The sequence below is a fragment of the Protopterus annectens genome, chromosome 17.part0, assembly GCF_019279795.1.
Source record: "Protopterus annectens isolate FY-2018-M chromosome 17.part0, PAN1.0, whole genome shotgun sequence".
Classification (NCBI taxonomy): Eukaryota; Metazoa; Chordata; order Ceratodontiformes; family Protopteridae; genus Protopterus; species Protopterus annectens.
Window position 1 is genome coordinate 588,520,154 of NC_056751.1, and position 16,653 is coordinate 588,536,806.

The window sequence follows — 16,653 nt, forward strand, 5'->3', positions numbered from 1 at the left end:
TGCCACCAAAGCTCCCTACTTTCTAGTATTTCTTCCCACAGGCCACCTCTAATGTCTGGTTTAACTTGATCCAGAACAAAAAATTCATATTTAAATTTTGTGCAGGAAATAGAATGCCTATACAATGCATTTGTGTTTTTCTTTTTTGTGATGTCATAAGAATGTTCGTATATCCTTCTTTTCAGTTGTCTTTCTGTCTTCCCTACATAAAAAGACTGACAGGACTGACAGATAACAAGATACACGACCCCTCTACTATCACAGTTAAAAAAACCTTTACTGCCTAACCATCTCATTCTGCTTTCAATATCTACTTCTCCCCTGTTTATAATGTACGAACATTGGTGGCACCTGCCACACTTGTATGTTCCTACTTTGTTTCTATTCCCTTTATTTTTACTATGTCCATTCCTTTCCATCAAATTTTTTAGGCTACAAGAGTTTCTATAAACTACTTTTGGTTCCTTTTTAGTAATCTCTTCCATATCCGTTAAAGCGGAGAATTTATTCCATTCCCTGTTTAAAAATTCCTTTACTTCCCTATTGGAAGCGTTGTATTCTACTACTAAACTTCTTTTGTATGTTTGTTGACCTATTTTGTTCTTGTTAACATCATTTTGATTCTCATTGTTAATCCCTCTCCCCAAAATTGGCTTAAACCTCTCCTGCCTTCCTTTTTCCACTTCATTCCTTATTTTACTAATAAATTCTGCAGGATAACCACGTTCCAAGAACATTTTTTCTAGCACTTTACACTCTACTTCGAAATCGTAGTCCCAACTGGTCATTCTAGACCCCCTGACAAATTGCCCCTTGACAATATTCTTTTTACTATGCAGGGGGTGGGCACTGTCGTAGTGCAAATAGGAATTGACATACGTCTCCTTTCTATGCACTTTAGTTTCATATTTTCCATCTCTTTTGTATAACTCTATGTCTAAATATTTTAGTGTTTCTAAACTAGTAGAGTATGTAAATCTCAAGAAGTTAGTAGTTCCACTGATATATTCAAAAAATTTGTCAAGCCCCCCTGTCCAAAGTAACACTATATCGTCCAAAAATCTGTGGTATGTTAACCAATATTGTTTATATTCACTGTTAACTATATATTTTTCTTCCCACTTTAATAAAACAATGTTGGCATACGTGGGGGCACATGCCGCCCCCATAGCCACTCCAGATTTTTGTTGATAATACTCCCCTTGGAACATAATAAAATTGAATTTCAACACATAATCCATAAGTGCTACACAAGCTATTTTGTCCTTTTGTTTTAATTTTTTGTCTTCAAAAATGCTCTCTTCGAACATTTCTATCCCTTCCTGGTAGGGGATGCAACTAAATAAATCAATGACATCAATTGTCACAAATAACATATCCTCCCTATAATGTTCAGGCTTTAATAGGCTCAAAAAGTCCCAGGAGTCCTTTAGTATAATTTCATTGTTGACCCAAATGTGTTTACACTTGTAGTCAACAAATTTAGCCATTGCTTCAGTTTTAGAGCCACCTGCCGAAACTATTGGCCTTAGGGGGGGTCATCCTTGTTTTTATGGATTTTAGGTATCCCGAATATTGTAGCTATTCTGGGTTTATTCACTTCTAAATACTTGAAAATTTTCATGTCTATTACTTCCTCAGTGAGTAAATCCTCTAACAAGTTATCTATTCTTTTGTATGCTACATTTACCTCATTCAGGGATACTATAGTATAGATGTTCTCATTCCTCAAAATTGCGTTCATCTTTCCATCATATATCAATTTATCCATAATAACAATTCCCCCTCCCTTGTCAGGTTTCATGACCCTGACTGTGGCGTCACCACTTAATTCTTTTAGGACTACCTTTTCTTCTACAGTTAAATTTTCATTACACCATACTTTATTACTTTTGCTCCTCACCCCTTCTACTAAAATATTCTCAAAATTTTTTATTTGAGGTAAAAGGGGGGGATTATATGTCGATTTTCTAGTTAGTCCATCTCCTTTCATTCCTTGTTTTTCCATTCCTGCCCTTAAAGCCATTACTTCTAAATTAATTTTTCTTGTAAATAGCTTTATATCTAGGATGGTTCTTGTGGAGTCACCTTTTACCATGGGAATAAACTTCAACCCCTTACTCAATAAAGTAAAGTGTGGTATAGTCAAATTTATATTCCCAAAATTGTAAATGCTAAATTCATTATAAGTATATTTAGTGTTGTCCCTATTTATTGCTTTATTTTCTATGCTTCTAATGGGAGTCAGGTTGTCTGAAGGGGGGGTAATGTCTGTTAAAATCTCCCCCTCCCCCTTCTCCCCCCCCATTGCTGAAAATTTTCTCCCCTTTCTTGATAGTCAGTTTCATAAACTCTTCTTCCCACCAATGGGGGGGAATTCTTGATCATATGTCTCTGTTTCCCATTCAAAATTGTTCCTGTTCACATACCCTTCTTGTTTTTTAGAAAAATATTTATTGTTTTTCCTCATAAAACCTTTTGTATTGTACCTTTTTTCTATAGGCTTGGGGTAACAAAGGTCATTCTCATATTCAATAATGTCCCTTCTTAACTTCCCCATCTTTCGTTGTGTAATGTTCTCACATTTAGTGTCAATGTCCCTTCTAATGTTGTAAAATCTATCCCTTTCTTCCTTTATATTAAAAATTAAATCAGACTTTATACTTTTGTCTAATTCTTCAATTTCATTCTGTAATTCACTTTGCTTACTTTCATTTTCTTCAATTATTGCTTTCAATATTTCAAGCCCACAATTGTTAAATATTTTCAACAAACATTTGTGGAAGTGGGACCCCACAGTAACATTATTACGGTATTTAACCACCCTCAAACCTTTAGGAACAATTTCCCTTTTCAAACACTCTCTTAGGTAGGCATTTTCTATACTAAAAACCCTATATTTCATCATGTAATCATACATTTTGTCCATTTTCACTCTGTATGAATTACCATCTTTAACACTAAAGTCATTTTGTTTCTCACCAGAAACATTGTTAAATAAAAAGTCTTTTTTCAACCATTCCTCAGTAGTTTTACTTTTTGTATTACTTGAAACAGTACCTTCATGCGCTACAAAAACAGCGCTCGTTTTGGGTTTGGCCCCAAGTTCATTAAAAGAACCACTTCTTCTCTCCGTTTCATTCACTTCCTCACCCAAAATCCTCGGTGTGACTGCAGGATTAAAGTTAGTAATATTGGTGTCTTCCAGGTCGCCGGTCCCATAACGGTTACCAATCAGCTCCCTTTTTCTCTTCCCTTTCGGTTGCTCTCTTTCGTCAACCCCATCTGCTTCCTCCGTCACACACTTCCTGTTAGCCACAAGGCTGACACAGAGAGGCGTAAGCAGATCTATCAGCTCAGGGAGCTGACCGATAAGCCTCCTAGACTGTCCAGCTTCCTCCTGGCCTTCGCCACTCATTTTTTACACCAAGTTAATGTAGAGAAAGACGCCAATAGTCCACTTTCACATAAACCAAATAATTCAGCAGAACGGCAGTTCTAAAACTCCAATAAACAAACAAAAAGAACGCCTTGGACCACGGTCTTCTCCTCTATAGTGTCAACACCAAAATCACAGAGCGCCAGTGAAATTAACGCTTTTATTCACCAAGAAAAAAATAAATACATGCATTTTCATCCTACATACAGGACTTCATCAGACAACCATTTTTGACTCAAAAAGCCATTTAAATAATCTCTAAGTCACCTGTTTAATTGTTAATCCAATGAAATACATCTCCTTCAGTTTAAACTAACAAATCTCCCTTTACATCTCATAAATATTAATGCCTACTCTCTGAAAGTGTCTTGTGCTAAACTTGATCATTCCACATCATTTATTTATATAAATAATTTGAATTAAAATACATATAATAAACATTCATGAATAATTTACTAATAAATTATTATAAAACATCTCATTAAAAATATCTTAAATAAATTAGTTTAAAAACTCAGGTATGTAAAGACTATGTATTTGTTTCCTGTGTGTGTGTATCAATAAAGATTTCCTTAAACCTATGTTTCGTGTATATTCTACCCCCATCTGGTGTTCATTTTACCAAATTACATGTTTGAATTTTTCAAATGTTATTAGCCTTTAATTTCAACAGAGAAGAAATTGATATAAAGTCATTCATTCCTGGTTTATTTCCTGCATCGAGGTTGACCTGCCACCAAAGCTCCCTACTTTCTAGTATTTCTTCCCACAGGCCACCTCTAATGTCAGGTTTAACTTGATCCAGAACAAAAAATTCATATTTAAATTTTGTGCAGGAAATAGAATGCCTATACAATGCATTTGTGTTTTTCTTTTTTGTGATGTCATAAGAATGTTCGTATATCCTTCTTTTCAGTTGTCTTTCTGTCTTCCCTACATAAAAAGACTGACAGGACTGACAGATAACAAGATACACGACCCCTCTACTATCACAGTTAAAAAAACCTTTACTGCCTAACCATCTCATTCTGCTTTCAATATCTACTTCTCCCCTGTTTATAATGTACGAACATTGGTGGCACCTGCCATACTTGTATGTTCCTACTTTGTTTCTATTCCCTTTATTTTTACTATGTCCATTCCTTTCCATCAAATTTTTTAGGCTACAAGAGTTTCTATAAACTACTTTTGGTTCCATTTTAGTAATCTCTTCCATATCCATTAAAGCGGAGAATTTATTCCATTCCCTGTTTAAAAATTCCTTTACTTTCCTATTGGAAGCGTTGTATTCCACTACTAAACTTCTTTTGTATGTTTGTTGACCTATTTTGTTCTTGTTAACATCATTTTGATTCTCATTGTTAATCCCTCTCCCCAAAATTGGCTTAAACCTCTCCTGCCTTCCTTTTTCCACTTCATTCCTTATTTTACTAATAAATTCTGCAGGATAACCACGTTCCAAGAACATTTTTTCTAGCACTTTACACTCTACTTCAAAATCGTAGTCCCAACTGGTCATTCTAGACCCCCTGACAAATTGCCCCTTTGAATTCGTTGAAATTAAAGGCTAATAACATTTGAAAAATTCAAACATGTAATTTGGTAAAATGAACACCAGATGGGGGTAGAATATACACGAAACATAGGTTTAAGGAAATCTTTATTGATACACACACACAGGAAACAAATACATAGTCTTTACATACCTGAGTTTTTAAACTAATTTATTTAAGATATTTTTAATGAGATGTTTTATAATAATTTATTAGTAAATTATTCATGAATGTTTATTATATGTATTTTAATTCAAATTATTTATATAAATAAATGATGTGGAATGATCAAGTTTAGCACAAGACACTTTCAGAGAGTAGGCATTAATATTTATGAGATGTAAAGGGAGATTTGTTAGTTTAAACTGAAGGAGATGTATTTCATTGGATTAACAATTAAACAGGTGACTTAGAGATTATTTAAATGGCTTTTTGAGTCAAAAATGGTTGTCTGATGAAGTCCTGTATGTAGGATGAAAACGCATGTATTTATTTTTTCTTGGTGAATAAAAGCGTTAATTTCACTGGCGCTCTGTGATTTTGGTGTTGACACTATAGAGGAGAAGACCGTGGTCCAAGGCGTTCTTTTTGTTTGTTTATATATGCCTATTCCCTTCAATAACTTTTCCATTTCTGTCCTTGTTGGATTATGAATCAAAAGGCCCACTTCTGTCTGGGTTCAAAATCACTTCCCGTTTGGGTAGCCCCCTCTGTTGCTGTAATAATAATTTACTTGCCCCTGTCTCCTAATCCTCTCCGATCTCCTAAGGTCAGGGAATTCATGTGGATTTTCTAAGTCATACCCTTCTTTGTGATTGCTTAGCCAACTTTTAATGGCCTGGCATTATGAAGGAAATAGAAAACCTTTATGCAACGTCATCTGCATGTCAAACAACAGCACCTAAACCAGTGTATAGGAAATGTTTGCTATCATGGACTATGTTTAGAAGTAGTCTTCAATGACTGAGAACGGACCTGTTAAGTGGAAAGTAATTTTAGAGCTCTGTTGAAGGAGTTATCCTGTGTTTGAAAAGCTTTTCTGCAGCACAAGGAAATTAAATCCCCTGTGTAATAAATTCCACCAAAGCCTGGGCAGACTAGATTGAACTGTGTTTTCTGTAAGTACTGAATTGCTTTAGGAAAAGTAATATGAGAATGCATCATCCATAATCTGAACTGTGAAGGTTTCTGCATTCAATACTTGTCTTGTTATTTCTGAAAAAAAATGTTCACAAGAAAACTGTTTCTTGATTTATATTGTTCACCAAGCTGGAGAGAAACATATTTTAGTCCCTGTGAATATGAATTTTGAAATATATGAAGATGGCTTTCAAACTGGCTTTCTATTGCATTCTTAGCAAAGCTACTTTGTGCATATGTCTGTGTGTGTGTGTGTGTGTGTGTGTGTGTGTGTGTGTGTGTGTGTGTGTGTGTGTGTGTGTGTGTGTGTGCTTCTATATGGCTGCACACGTCTACAGTCCAGATTTCAAGAGGGTTCCTCCTCTCCAAAAACACTTATTTTACTTTTTATATTCAGAACTGCTCATATGCATCAACAAAGTGGCTATTATTCATCTGTATCACTGGCAACCCAGTTCAGGAATGAACGTGAATCACTAAATTTTTTTATTTTGCCTATATATTGACTAATCTTTCTCAGGGGCAACATGGGAGTACTGCCTGGTTAAGTGACTGGTTCAGAATGAGACAGTAGGAAATGGAGGTGTAGAATCTAGCAATGTGTACAAGACTACAGAAAGGTGTTAATTAACAGCTTAGAGCTTTAATATCTGCTCCGTCACCTAAAGTTGATATGATGATGTAGCATTTGGTCCGATGTCATGTACTATTAGACATGCAGAAGCCATGCTGTTTGTATAGTTCCTGCTGAAAAACTAGACTGTGGCTACAATGGCATCAATTCAAAAGTGGCAGTGCATTAACAGACTCACTCATTTTTACATCTGAGAACACAAGCTAATCATTACATCACTGCAGGTCACTCCACCTAGCCAAGGAATCTGCTTGTCCAGTCCCAAGAAGGAAGATACTTAGGTCCACAGTTTTCCTAGAGCATCCCAAGGTCCTTGTTTTTTACACATCAAGCCAAAAGGATGGACTACCCATCTCACAAAAAAGCTACATCCAAGATCAACTAGAAGGAGCTATCAAGGTTTTGGTGAAACAAATGACTGAGGATGTATAAATGTATGTGCGTTATTTGTAGAGTATGTGGCACATTGAAAATAATATTAAATGCATCAGTTTTGACAACTTTAGCTTTTTACAGCATCTGAATTTAGAATTACCCCTCTTGACTAAATGCAGTTCTGAATATTGTGCTTGACAGACTGTTGTAAATCCAATTAAAACACAGTTCGACTTTTAGTCAGCTGTGTGTGTGTGTGTGTGTGATTCACTCTGTAACACTGAATACACATTAAGAGGTAACTTTCAATGTGAAGCTATGTACCTGACTAACTGCTGTCCCTGTCTCTAAGACACTACTTAAAGTCTCTCAGGCATTGAAAATGTGTGTTAAAATATGTTTTGTTTGTTTAAATCATCCATCCCTTGTATATAATCTTGAGGACAAATACAACACAGAACATAAAAAACAAAATGGAAAAAGGACCAAACCAACCATTTAATAGAATAAATAAAATAAAATAAAATAAAAACTGAGCTCCTTCATCTACATTCAAATATACATAGACTTCATCAGAGTGATTGTGTCTACCACTGATGATGCTGTTAAATACAAAAAAAGACAACCAATCACAAATAAACCAGTGCACATTGTAGGGTGATGTCACAAATACTGGTTAGATGGGAATTGTAGTATACTGTATATATATGAATAATATGTGGGAAAAATGTATTACTAAAACTGATTGCAAAGTTAAAATTATAAATATATATATGAATAATAGGTGGGAAAAATGTATTACTAAAACTGATTGCAAAGTTAAAATTATAAATATATAACTATAAATATTGTAATAAATACATGAATAAATACTAAAATCACAATAAAATAAGAGTGTGGGTTGTTGAACAGCTGAAGTACAATTTTCTAAAAGCATTCCACTAACAGTGTTTATAAATACTTAGAAAGTTAATTAAAAATAAATAAATAAATGTGTCAAATGAATTAGTCAAGTAAAATAGATTGGTGCTGCCATAAGTACACCAGCATAGCTCTTTTCTTTAATACACAATAAATGGAAATGCTATAGTTGATACCTGGTGCTGATGAAGCATTAAGCCTTAGCTGCCAGTACAGTTCTTTACACTCAACTAGATTGTCAACGCCTCAACTAAAATTGGCAGCTGTTACCTTATCAAAGATAAAGAATGTAAACCTTTTAAAACTGGGGCAGTCAATAGTATGACTGTATAATGCATTCATTGTTTCTTATGTTTAATGTCATAGACATGCTCCCGAATTCTTTCTTTCAGCTTTCTAATTGTTTTTCCAATACAGAAAGCTATGCAAGAACCGCATGTGGCAAGATAAACTATAATGGTGGTATTGCAGTCACACCTCCCAGGACAAGGAATCGTTCTTGCAAAATTCTCCACTAAAACATAAGGACCCTCATTAATAAACCTGCAAAATTTGCAGGTTCCACATTTGTGCATTGATCCATGTGCCCTCTTTAAAATATCTGTACTCCCTGACACTTCCAAAAGAGATTTTATATTCCTACCCTTTGGAAAAAAATCACTGGAGAAGCACCTTAGAGTTTTTTTAATTTCACTAGGAAAAGCTACATCTCAGAATAATCCAATAATATTGGTGTAAAAAAAGACATCCTTACTCTACAGGATAGAAAAAATAGGAGTGAACCTGTCAAAACTGATATCAGTGCCTTCAGTAATATCCAAAACATCGGAAGGATCTGGCCTGATTATCAAAATAGGTGAAAGTGATCAAGAGATGTTTAACCACTTTATTTTTCATTCTATTGAGCAGCTGTAAAGGGTAACCCTTTTCAATAAACATTCCAATCAAATGTCTAATTTCATTATCAAGATTACTGTCATCAGATATTCCCGAGAGCATAAGCATCTGGTCCTTGATGATTGACCTTTTTTGGTGAAAGGGGTGGCAGCTGTCAAAATGTAAATAAGCATTAGAGAATATCTCCTTCCTAAAAATGCTAGAGGAGTAACACTCATAAACAGGTTTCTTTTCTAATAAAATGTCCATATAGTTAATCCTGTTAACACCATGAGAGTAGATGAACATGTAGAATTTTGCCAAAGGGAATGGATTTGCTGCCATTGTTCTAATGTGACTTTCCAAAGGATAAGCACATCATCAAGAAAGCTAAAATATCCAAGGACCAATGAATAGAAATGGGGGGGGGGGGGTGAACACTACTTTTTTCTCTCACTTAGCCAACACCATGTTGGCATACAATGGGCCAAATGCCACACACATGGCAACAGCGGGCGTCTGGTAGTAATATTCTCCTTCATAGTATATAAAATTATTGTTTAACACCAATTTAAGGAGGATAGTAAGCATGCACACATCTCCTGAGTGGACAAGTGTGTACATTTGGAAAGGAAGTTAAAAAAACATTTAATTCCGACACCACAAAGGATAACTGAGAAGAGATCTACAACATCTACAGTGATAAAGATGATATCATCACTGTACTGCAGTGTGTCTAACATTTGCGAAACATGCCAAGAGTCCTTTAAAATGTATGTCTCAGATTCTAAAATGGATTTATATTTATAGTCCACAAATGTCACCAACGTCTGTGTCTTAGACCCTCTTAGCTGACACAATGGGCCTCAAGGGGGATTGGCAATACATTTGTGTTTTTTTGGAATACCAAATATGGATGCTATCTCTGGCTTACTAGCATTAACATATTCCCACTCCTTGTGGTTAATATCTCCATGCATAATCATATCTAGTAAAGTAAAATCCAACTCATATGCAATAGAAATTCCATTAAACGATACCCTGGTATTTGTATCATTGTTAGACAGTAATGAAAACATTTTAGAATAATAATCAAAACTATTCAAGACCACAACCCCCTTCCCCTTTTGGGTTTCAACCAGTGTTCGTCACATGACCCTGCAATGTGCACTGTCTTGTCTGTGATTTTTTGCCCTTTTGTATTTAACAGCATCAAAGGTAGGTACAATCACTCTGATAAAGTCTATGTATATTGGAATGTAAATGAAAGTGCTCAGCTTTTATTTTATTTCATTTATTCTGTTATATGGTTACAGTGGTTTGGTCCATTTTTGTTTTCTTTTTTATGTGCTGCTTACCTTTGTGTTTGTGTTTTGGACAATAGAGAACAGCCTAGCAATGTAGAGTAGCAGAATAAAACCCTGACTATAACCGGGATGGTTCAAGTTTGAATAGCATCTTAGGTGCTGTAAGAGACAAGCAATTGCATAGGAATGAGTGGATGGGACTTGTCTGACTACCATGTGTGAAGGGAATGGTAGTCTCATTTGCTGTTTCAGCATTTGCAAGTGAAGGAAAGCTTGCAGACAATGAAGTTACAGCTAAGTGAATTATGGTAGGTGGTCCTCATTAGCATGTGGGTGAGAGCACTCACATGAATGTGGAGGGCAAAAAAGATCCCTGTGTTTACATGAGTTCCCGTGTCTTCTACTAGTGGGGTAGGGCTTTACTGCAAATATCGCTGACATCAGTAGACGCGACAGAGAGCACAAGCACCTCTGTGGCTGTTAGGATGACAGTTTCCTCCATTTGGAGATGTGAGCTGCCTCCTGTTGGAATTCAACTCGGCACCAGGGACTCCCTGAGTTATGAGGAGGCAAAGGGCTCAAGACTGGTTGGGTGAATTCTTTTTAACAGACAGAGAAAAGAAATACCTAAAAACAACAAGCAAAAAGCTTCATAAATATGTGTACAAAGTATTTATATGTGTGATTAATGAATGTTTTAATCACTTTATACATTTAAGTTTAATTGATCACTTCTCTGTAACACACATAAATATTCTTCATTAATCATTTGTCACAATAAAAAGATTAAAAAATGAATCTCAGTGACTGTGTGAATTCAACAGACTAATTGATATTCAAGTTTTCAATTAAAATGGTATCTCTTTATGAATGTATTGACTTTTTTTACTAAAATCTGTCAACTACAGTCTTTCCTAGCTGCATATAATGGAAATCACAATAAAGAAACTGCGGTTAAATGTAATTTCTGCTCTAAAACAGGCTACACACATACATAGATGATACATTTGAATTTGTAGACCTCTCATATAGTCATCAGGTAGCATTTCCTTACCTCAGTCTGCACCATGGATGGACGGTTCATTCTCATTTTGTAGACAATGTCATATACACTGACAACCTTTTCCTTCTCCATCTGCTGCAACAGGTAATCCAGAGCAATCAAGGTTCCTGTACGACCAACTCCAGCACTACAATAGAAAACAATTCAAAAAGTTTCATTTTGAGCTGACTCTGACTGATTGAATACAGCAATAGAGAAAAGTAACTTACAATGAAAGGATCATGGAATATAAATACAAATGATGTGAAGTGACCATAAAAATGTAACCTACTTCATTTTAATAAGCAAAAATTTCCATATCATACCTTATATGTGACACACCCCTCCAACCTGTCACTGTCACAAAGGATATAAATAGTCTTATTGATAATTCCTTATCTTTTGACCAACATATCTCCATGGTAGTTTAGGAAATCTTTAATCTGGCTCATCTCCTCTAGATACAAAGAAGCCGTATTGATCAAAAGAAGCATTAATTCAGATTTCTTCATTTCTTAACAGACCCACTATTGAATATAATGCCTTTTTTGGCATATATTTCTTAATTTTTCATCAGACCCAGTATTGAATATCACATCACTTTTGGCATGTATGTGTCTAAACATTTCCCTCAGCACAAGGGACTTCAAATATTTTGTCTAAAATAACAATGATCGTAAGGTCCCCAGTTTTATAAGGAATGTGGAAGTCCTCTCTATGTAATCAGACTCTTAAAGACTCCTCCTTGGTGTTCTGTGAGTAGCCTTTCAAGCCATGAAGGACCTGTAATCTTTGATTTTTTTATTCCCTCACAAAACAAATGGTTCCACAAATACCTAGTTAAATGCATTAAAGTTGCATCACTAGATAAATAAGCCTTGTTGATGTGGCAGTCATATCCCAACATGTGTCTCACTTCTACAGCAGACTTTCACTGCATATCAAATAAGAGTAGTACTCTTGCCACTTTCAAGGTAAACCTAGATAATTGAGAAAGCATATGATAATGTCACAAGAAAGCTGCTTTGGGCAGTCCTGCCATGATTCAAAGTCCTAGAAACATTGGTAGAATTAGTGCAGGCTATGTACAGCGACCCAATGACTCAATTATGAACTGTGCTTAGACTCACAGAGGGGTCCTCAGTGGGAGCAGGTGCCCTTCAGAGTTCAGCTCTGAGCCCACTGCTATTCATACTGGTGATGGACTACATTAGCAAACAGGTCAGTGGGAACAGATTAACAAAGCTGCTGTATGCAGATGATGTAGCATTATAGACAGAATCTGAACAAGAACCTCCAAAAAAGAACAGGGAAATTGAATGCAAAACTAAAGGCACATGGAATAAAACTGAGTACAGGTAAGGCAGTTGTAATGTCAGCAAATGAGGGAAATCTAAAGAAGGTGAGAATTGAGATAGAAGGGGAAATAGTGGAACAGGTTAATAACTTCAAGTATCTGGGAAGGGTGGTTGAGGAGTGGGGAAGTCAAAGACAGAATTAGAGGGGCTGCAGCTAACTCACATAGATTGTCAGGTGTAGTGTATGACAGAAAAAACCCAAAGAATCTGAATAGTAAGGTGTAAAAAATGGTGGCACGACCCATGAAGGCAGAGCAGAAGAGGAAGCTAGAGGTGATGGAGATGAAGTGTCCGAGATAGGTCAAAGGATGCACACCATGAGACAGACAAAAAATAAGGACAAAAGAGCAGAAGCCAAAGCAGTTCCAATTGCAGAAAAGGTCAAAGAGAACAGATTATGGTATTTTGGGCACCTGTGCAGAAAAGAAGATTATCTGGTGAAGATTTGGAAAAAGACAAGAAAAAACAAGGGCATCCAGCAAAGAGGCAGATCGAGTGTGTGAGAGAAGACCTGCAACAATCAAGTATAAGTGTCAAAGAAGGTAGGACATTGGCACTGAATAGATAGAGATGGTGATAGTTGAAAAGACATTCTGAACCCATGTAGACAAAAGGGACAACAAGGGGCTGGTGATGATGATGATGATGGGGTGGGGCAACCACAAATTCTACCTTGGTCTACCTTGTATGGCTGATCTACCACCTATTTAAATTAGAATATCACAAGAAAGAAAATATTGAAAAAGGTCAGCATTTCACTTCTTGCAAGATGGGATGTAGGGTTAAATTATCATGTAGTGAAATATTCCTTTTTCCGTGGCTCCATTTACATGTGGATACTACTTCTTGCATGCCTCATAAATCGATGTGACCATAAAGCATGATAAAGAGAAAATACTGAGGGTCTGCAAGCAATGTGTTGTCTTTCTCACTACTGAACACCTTAAAGTTGTACTTGTTTGGCCATATCGCTGCTAACATTTATACCACTTACTTCTAGATATGCTTCAGTACACATATGTGAGCCTTTATTGGTGGCCTTCCTGGACAGTGGACAGTTAGTAACCATGTAATTTATACTAGCCATTGGAATACATTATTAAGGATATTTGCTGTTAACAAATTGGTTTCTGTTGTTCAGGGTTTGATTTCATCACTCTCCTAAGAATCTGAACAAGTAATTTAACTAGGCAATGCTTTCAGGTCACTCTGGACCTGGGTCCATTGAGCTTACATCATAAACAAGTAATAAAATTAAATAATAAATATCTTTCTGATCATTACCATTATCCAAACATCAAATGAGTGCAGATTAATTTCTGTGACTGTTCCACGGTGGTATATCTACCCATATTTTAGACCCTTCTGTTGGTAGCTATTGTTTTATCCTTTAAAACTGGACAAGGATGTCTGGTAATTTAAATATTTCCCCTGTTTGCTGACTTGATGACTTTCTATACTATTTAGATATATTTCTAGGCTATTTCTTGCTTTATATGGATACTTTGTCGTGACAGTGCATGAATGTACATGGTAGTGACTATCTTATATCATGTAAAAACACAAATGGTTAAGCAGTAATGTCACCTTAACTAAAAGTTGTTTATATTTATTTATTATTTATTTATTTTACATTTGTTGAGGGGAACAGTCTGACTGGATACATGTCCAATTTTCAGCGTAGGCCCGGGGAGAAAAGCTCCAAACTTACAAACAGATAAAGACAAGCAAATTATAGTATATGTACAAACATATTGTATCAACATACAAGTTACAGTCTCACATTTCAGGCTTATGAAGAATACAATTTATAATCAGAAATATATACATATATGGTACAGTTTCTCTTATCAAACCTAAATGTGCAGCTTATATACAGAGTATCTGCACACGTTACAATTTCTATTTCAAATCTTTTAGTGTAGGAGGTTAGTCGCTGTGAATAAGAGACTTAGGGACACAGGTGGACAGTGGTCTCACCTTCTATAATCAGATCACCACAACAGTCAGTAAATCCTTCTATGTGGCACACTTCATCACGAAGAGCTTTTCATCCAGAAAAAAGGAGGTCATTGTACCACTGTACTCATCCCTCATTAGACCCATTATATAATACAATGCCCCGTTTGGTATGTACCTCTCAAGACATCTGCAACAATTGGAAAGACCGCAGAAATACCTCACTAAAAGAATCACAGACCTAAAGCAAATGCCCTGTACTGATCGTCTAAACTAACTCCAGCAATACTCTGTCACATATCGTCTACTCAGAGGTGATCTCTGCTTAACATACAAGGCCATGTCAAACCCAAAGCTATTGGATATGCTATACTTAAAGAAATCCCAATCCCTCAGAGCCACATGCTCCAGGGATCTAAACCTTGTCATCACAATGAACAAAACAAGCTGGAGGGATAGGTTCCTGACCCAGAGACTCCCCAGACTCTGGAATAGATTGCCCATACATGTCAAGCAGAGTGCCTCTTTGGCCCTCTTCAAAAGGAATCTTGAAAACTGGATGGGAGACAGGAAATTCACCCCAGGGATCATGTCAGTCGCCCTTCTAAACAGGGGTCCAGGGAAGCAAATATTGTGGGAAGAAACAGCCAGGGAATTGTTATGGCTAGGCTTGTACAGGTCCTAGGGCCAATAGCCTAGTACCAACCTATGAATAAAAATTGCAGGGATATGATAGAAGATGTGGCTTTAGTCAGGGTTAGAGCAAGGACATAACCAGCGAGCTTTAACAGATTGAACCAAAAGTTTTGTAGTGGAATGAAGTGGCCTGGGATTTTTGTAGGGATGGATAATGTTTTTGAGGGAGAGTGTTTTTTTCTGGATGGTTAATAACCTTGAATGCTATAATGAGTTGGTTATATAGAATTAGCCTGGGGAGTTCTAGCCAGCCTAAGAGGTTTAGGTTTTGACAGTGGTGTGTCCTGTAGAGAGTTCCTGTGGAAAACCTGGCAATTTGATTGTAGCAACTAGAGAGTTTGCTGAGTTCAGTTTTATTCATGTTACTGAGTATTGGCAAGGCACAGAGTAGAGCTGAAAGCAGATGGGTACGGGCAAGTGCAGTCTTAGCTAGAGAGATGAGAAAAGGTTTATTTTTGTATAGGGAGCCGAGTTTTTTATTAACGGTTTTAATAGTTTGGTTAACGAGCATGTCATATTTAAGGTTGCTGTCAATTATAACACCCAGGAGTTTGGTATGCATATCTGGTGAGATTATGGTCCCATTGTTAGATGTTATAATAAACGACAGTTGAGAGGATTTGCGAGTATGGGAGAAGAGCAATAGCTTTGTTTTGTTGGGGTTTAATATCAGCTGTTGATCAGAGAGCCAATTTTCTGCTGTGTTAAAGGTTTTCTGGGTTAAAGTAAGGAGATCTGTAAGAGTAGAGGCTGAGCAAATCAGGGTGGAGTCATTGGCATATTGTATACAGATTGCATCTGGGATTACAGTGTGGAGGTCATTGACAAAGAGGGAGAAAAGAAGGTAACCTAATATGGAGCCTTGAGTGACACCAAGGGTAACAGGAAGAAGGGTGGAGAGTTTGTCCTGCCATAGGACAGCCTGCTGTCTTCCACTAAGATAAGATTGAAACCATTGTATAGGATGGTTGTTTAGGGATAATTTATTTAGGATAAGTAAGAGTAACTGGTGGTTAACCATGTTGAAGGCCTTGGAAAGGTCGAGGAACAGGGTAGAAGATAGTTTGTTGTTACAGTTGGAATTTATGATGTTAGAAAAGGAGAAGTGGGCTCAGGTGGCACTGTGATTTGGTCTAAATCCAAGCTGGGAGTTGGTCAGGAGATTATGTTGAATGAGGTAGTGTAAGAGTTGTTTATGGATACACTTTTCCATAATTTTAGCTAGAGGAGAAAGGATAGCTATTGGTCTATAGTATGATAGCTCAATGGAGCTGCATCCTTTGTGGAGTGGAATGAAATGTGATATTTTCCAGATAGTGGAGATAGAGGCTTCAGTTATGGTTCTATTTATCA

At 36.4% G+C, this 16,653-nt stretch overlaps 1 protein-coding gene across 1 annotated transcript in view; it reads right to left on the reverse strand.

Annotated features, from left to right (window-relative positions):
• PTPRH (protein tyrosine phosphatase receptor type H) overlaps positions 1 to 16,653 on the reverse strand; it is a 722,562-nt gene that overhangs the window by 11,357 nt on the left and 694,552 nt on the right. Inside the window, exon 19 of the mRNA XM_044059212.1 lies at positions 11,300 to 11,435. Within this exon, the coding sequence (XP_043915147.1) occupies positions 11,300 to 11,435 (136 nt within the window). The remainder of the gene's footprint in view (positions 1 to 11,299; positions 11,436 to 16,653) is intronic.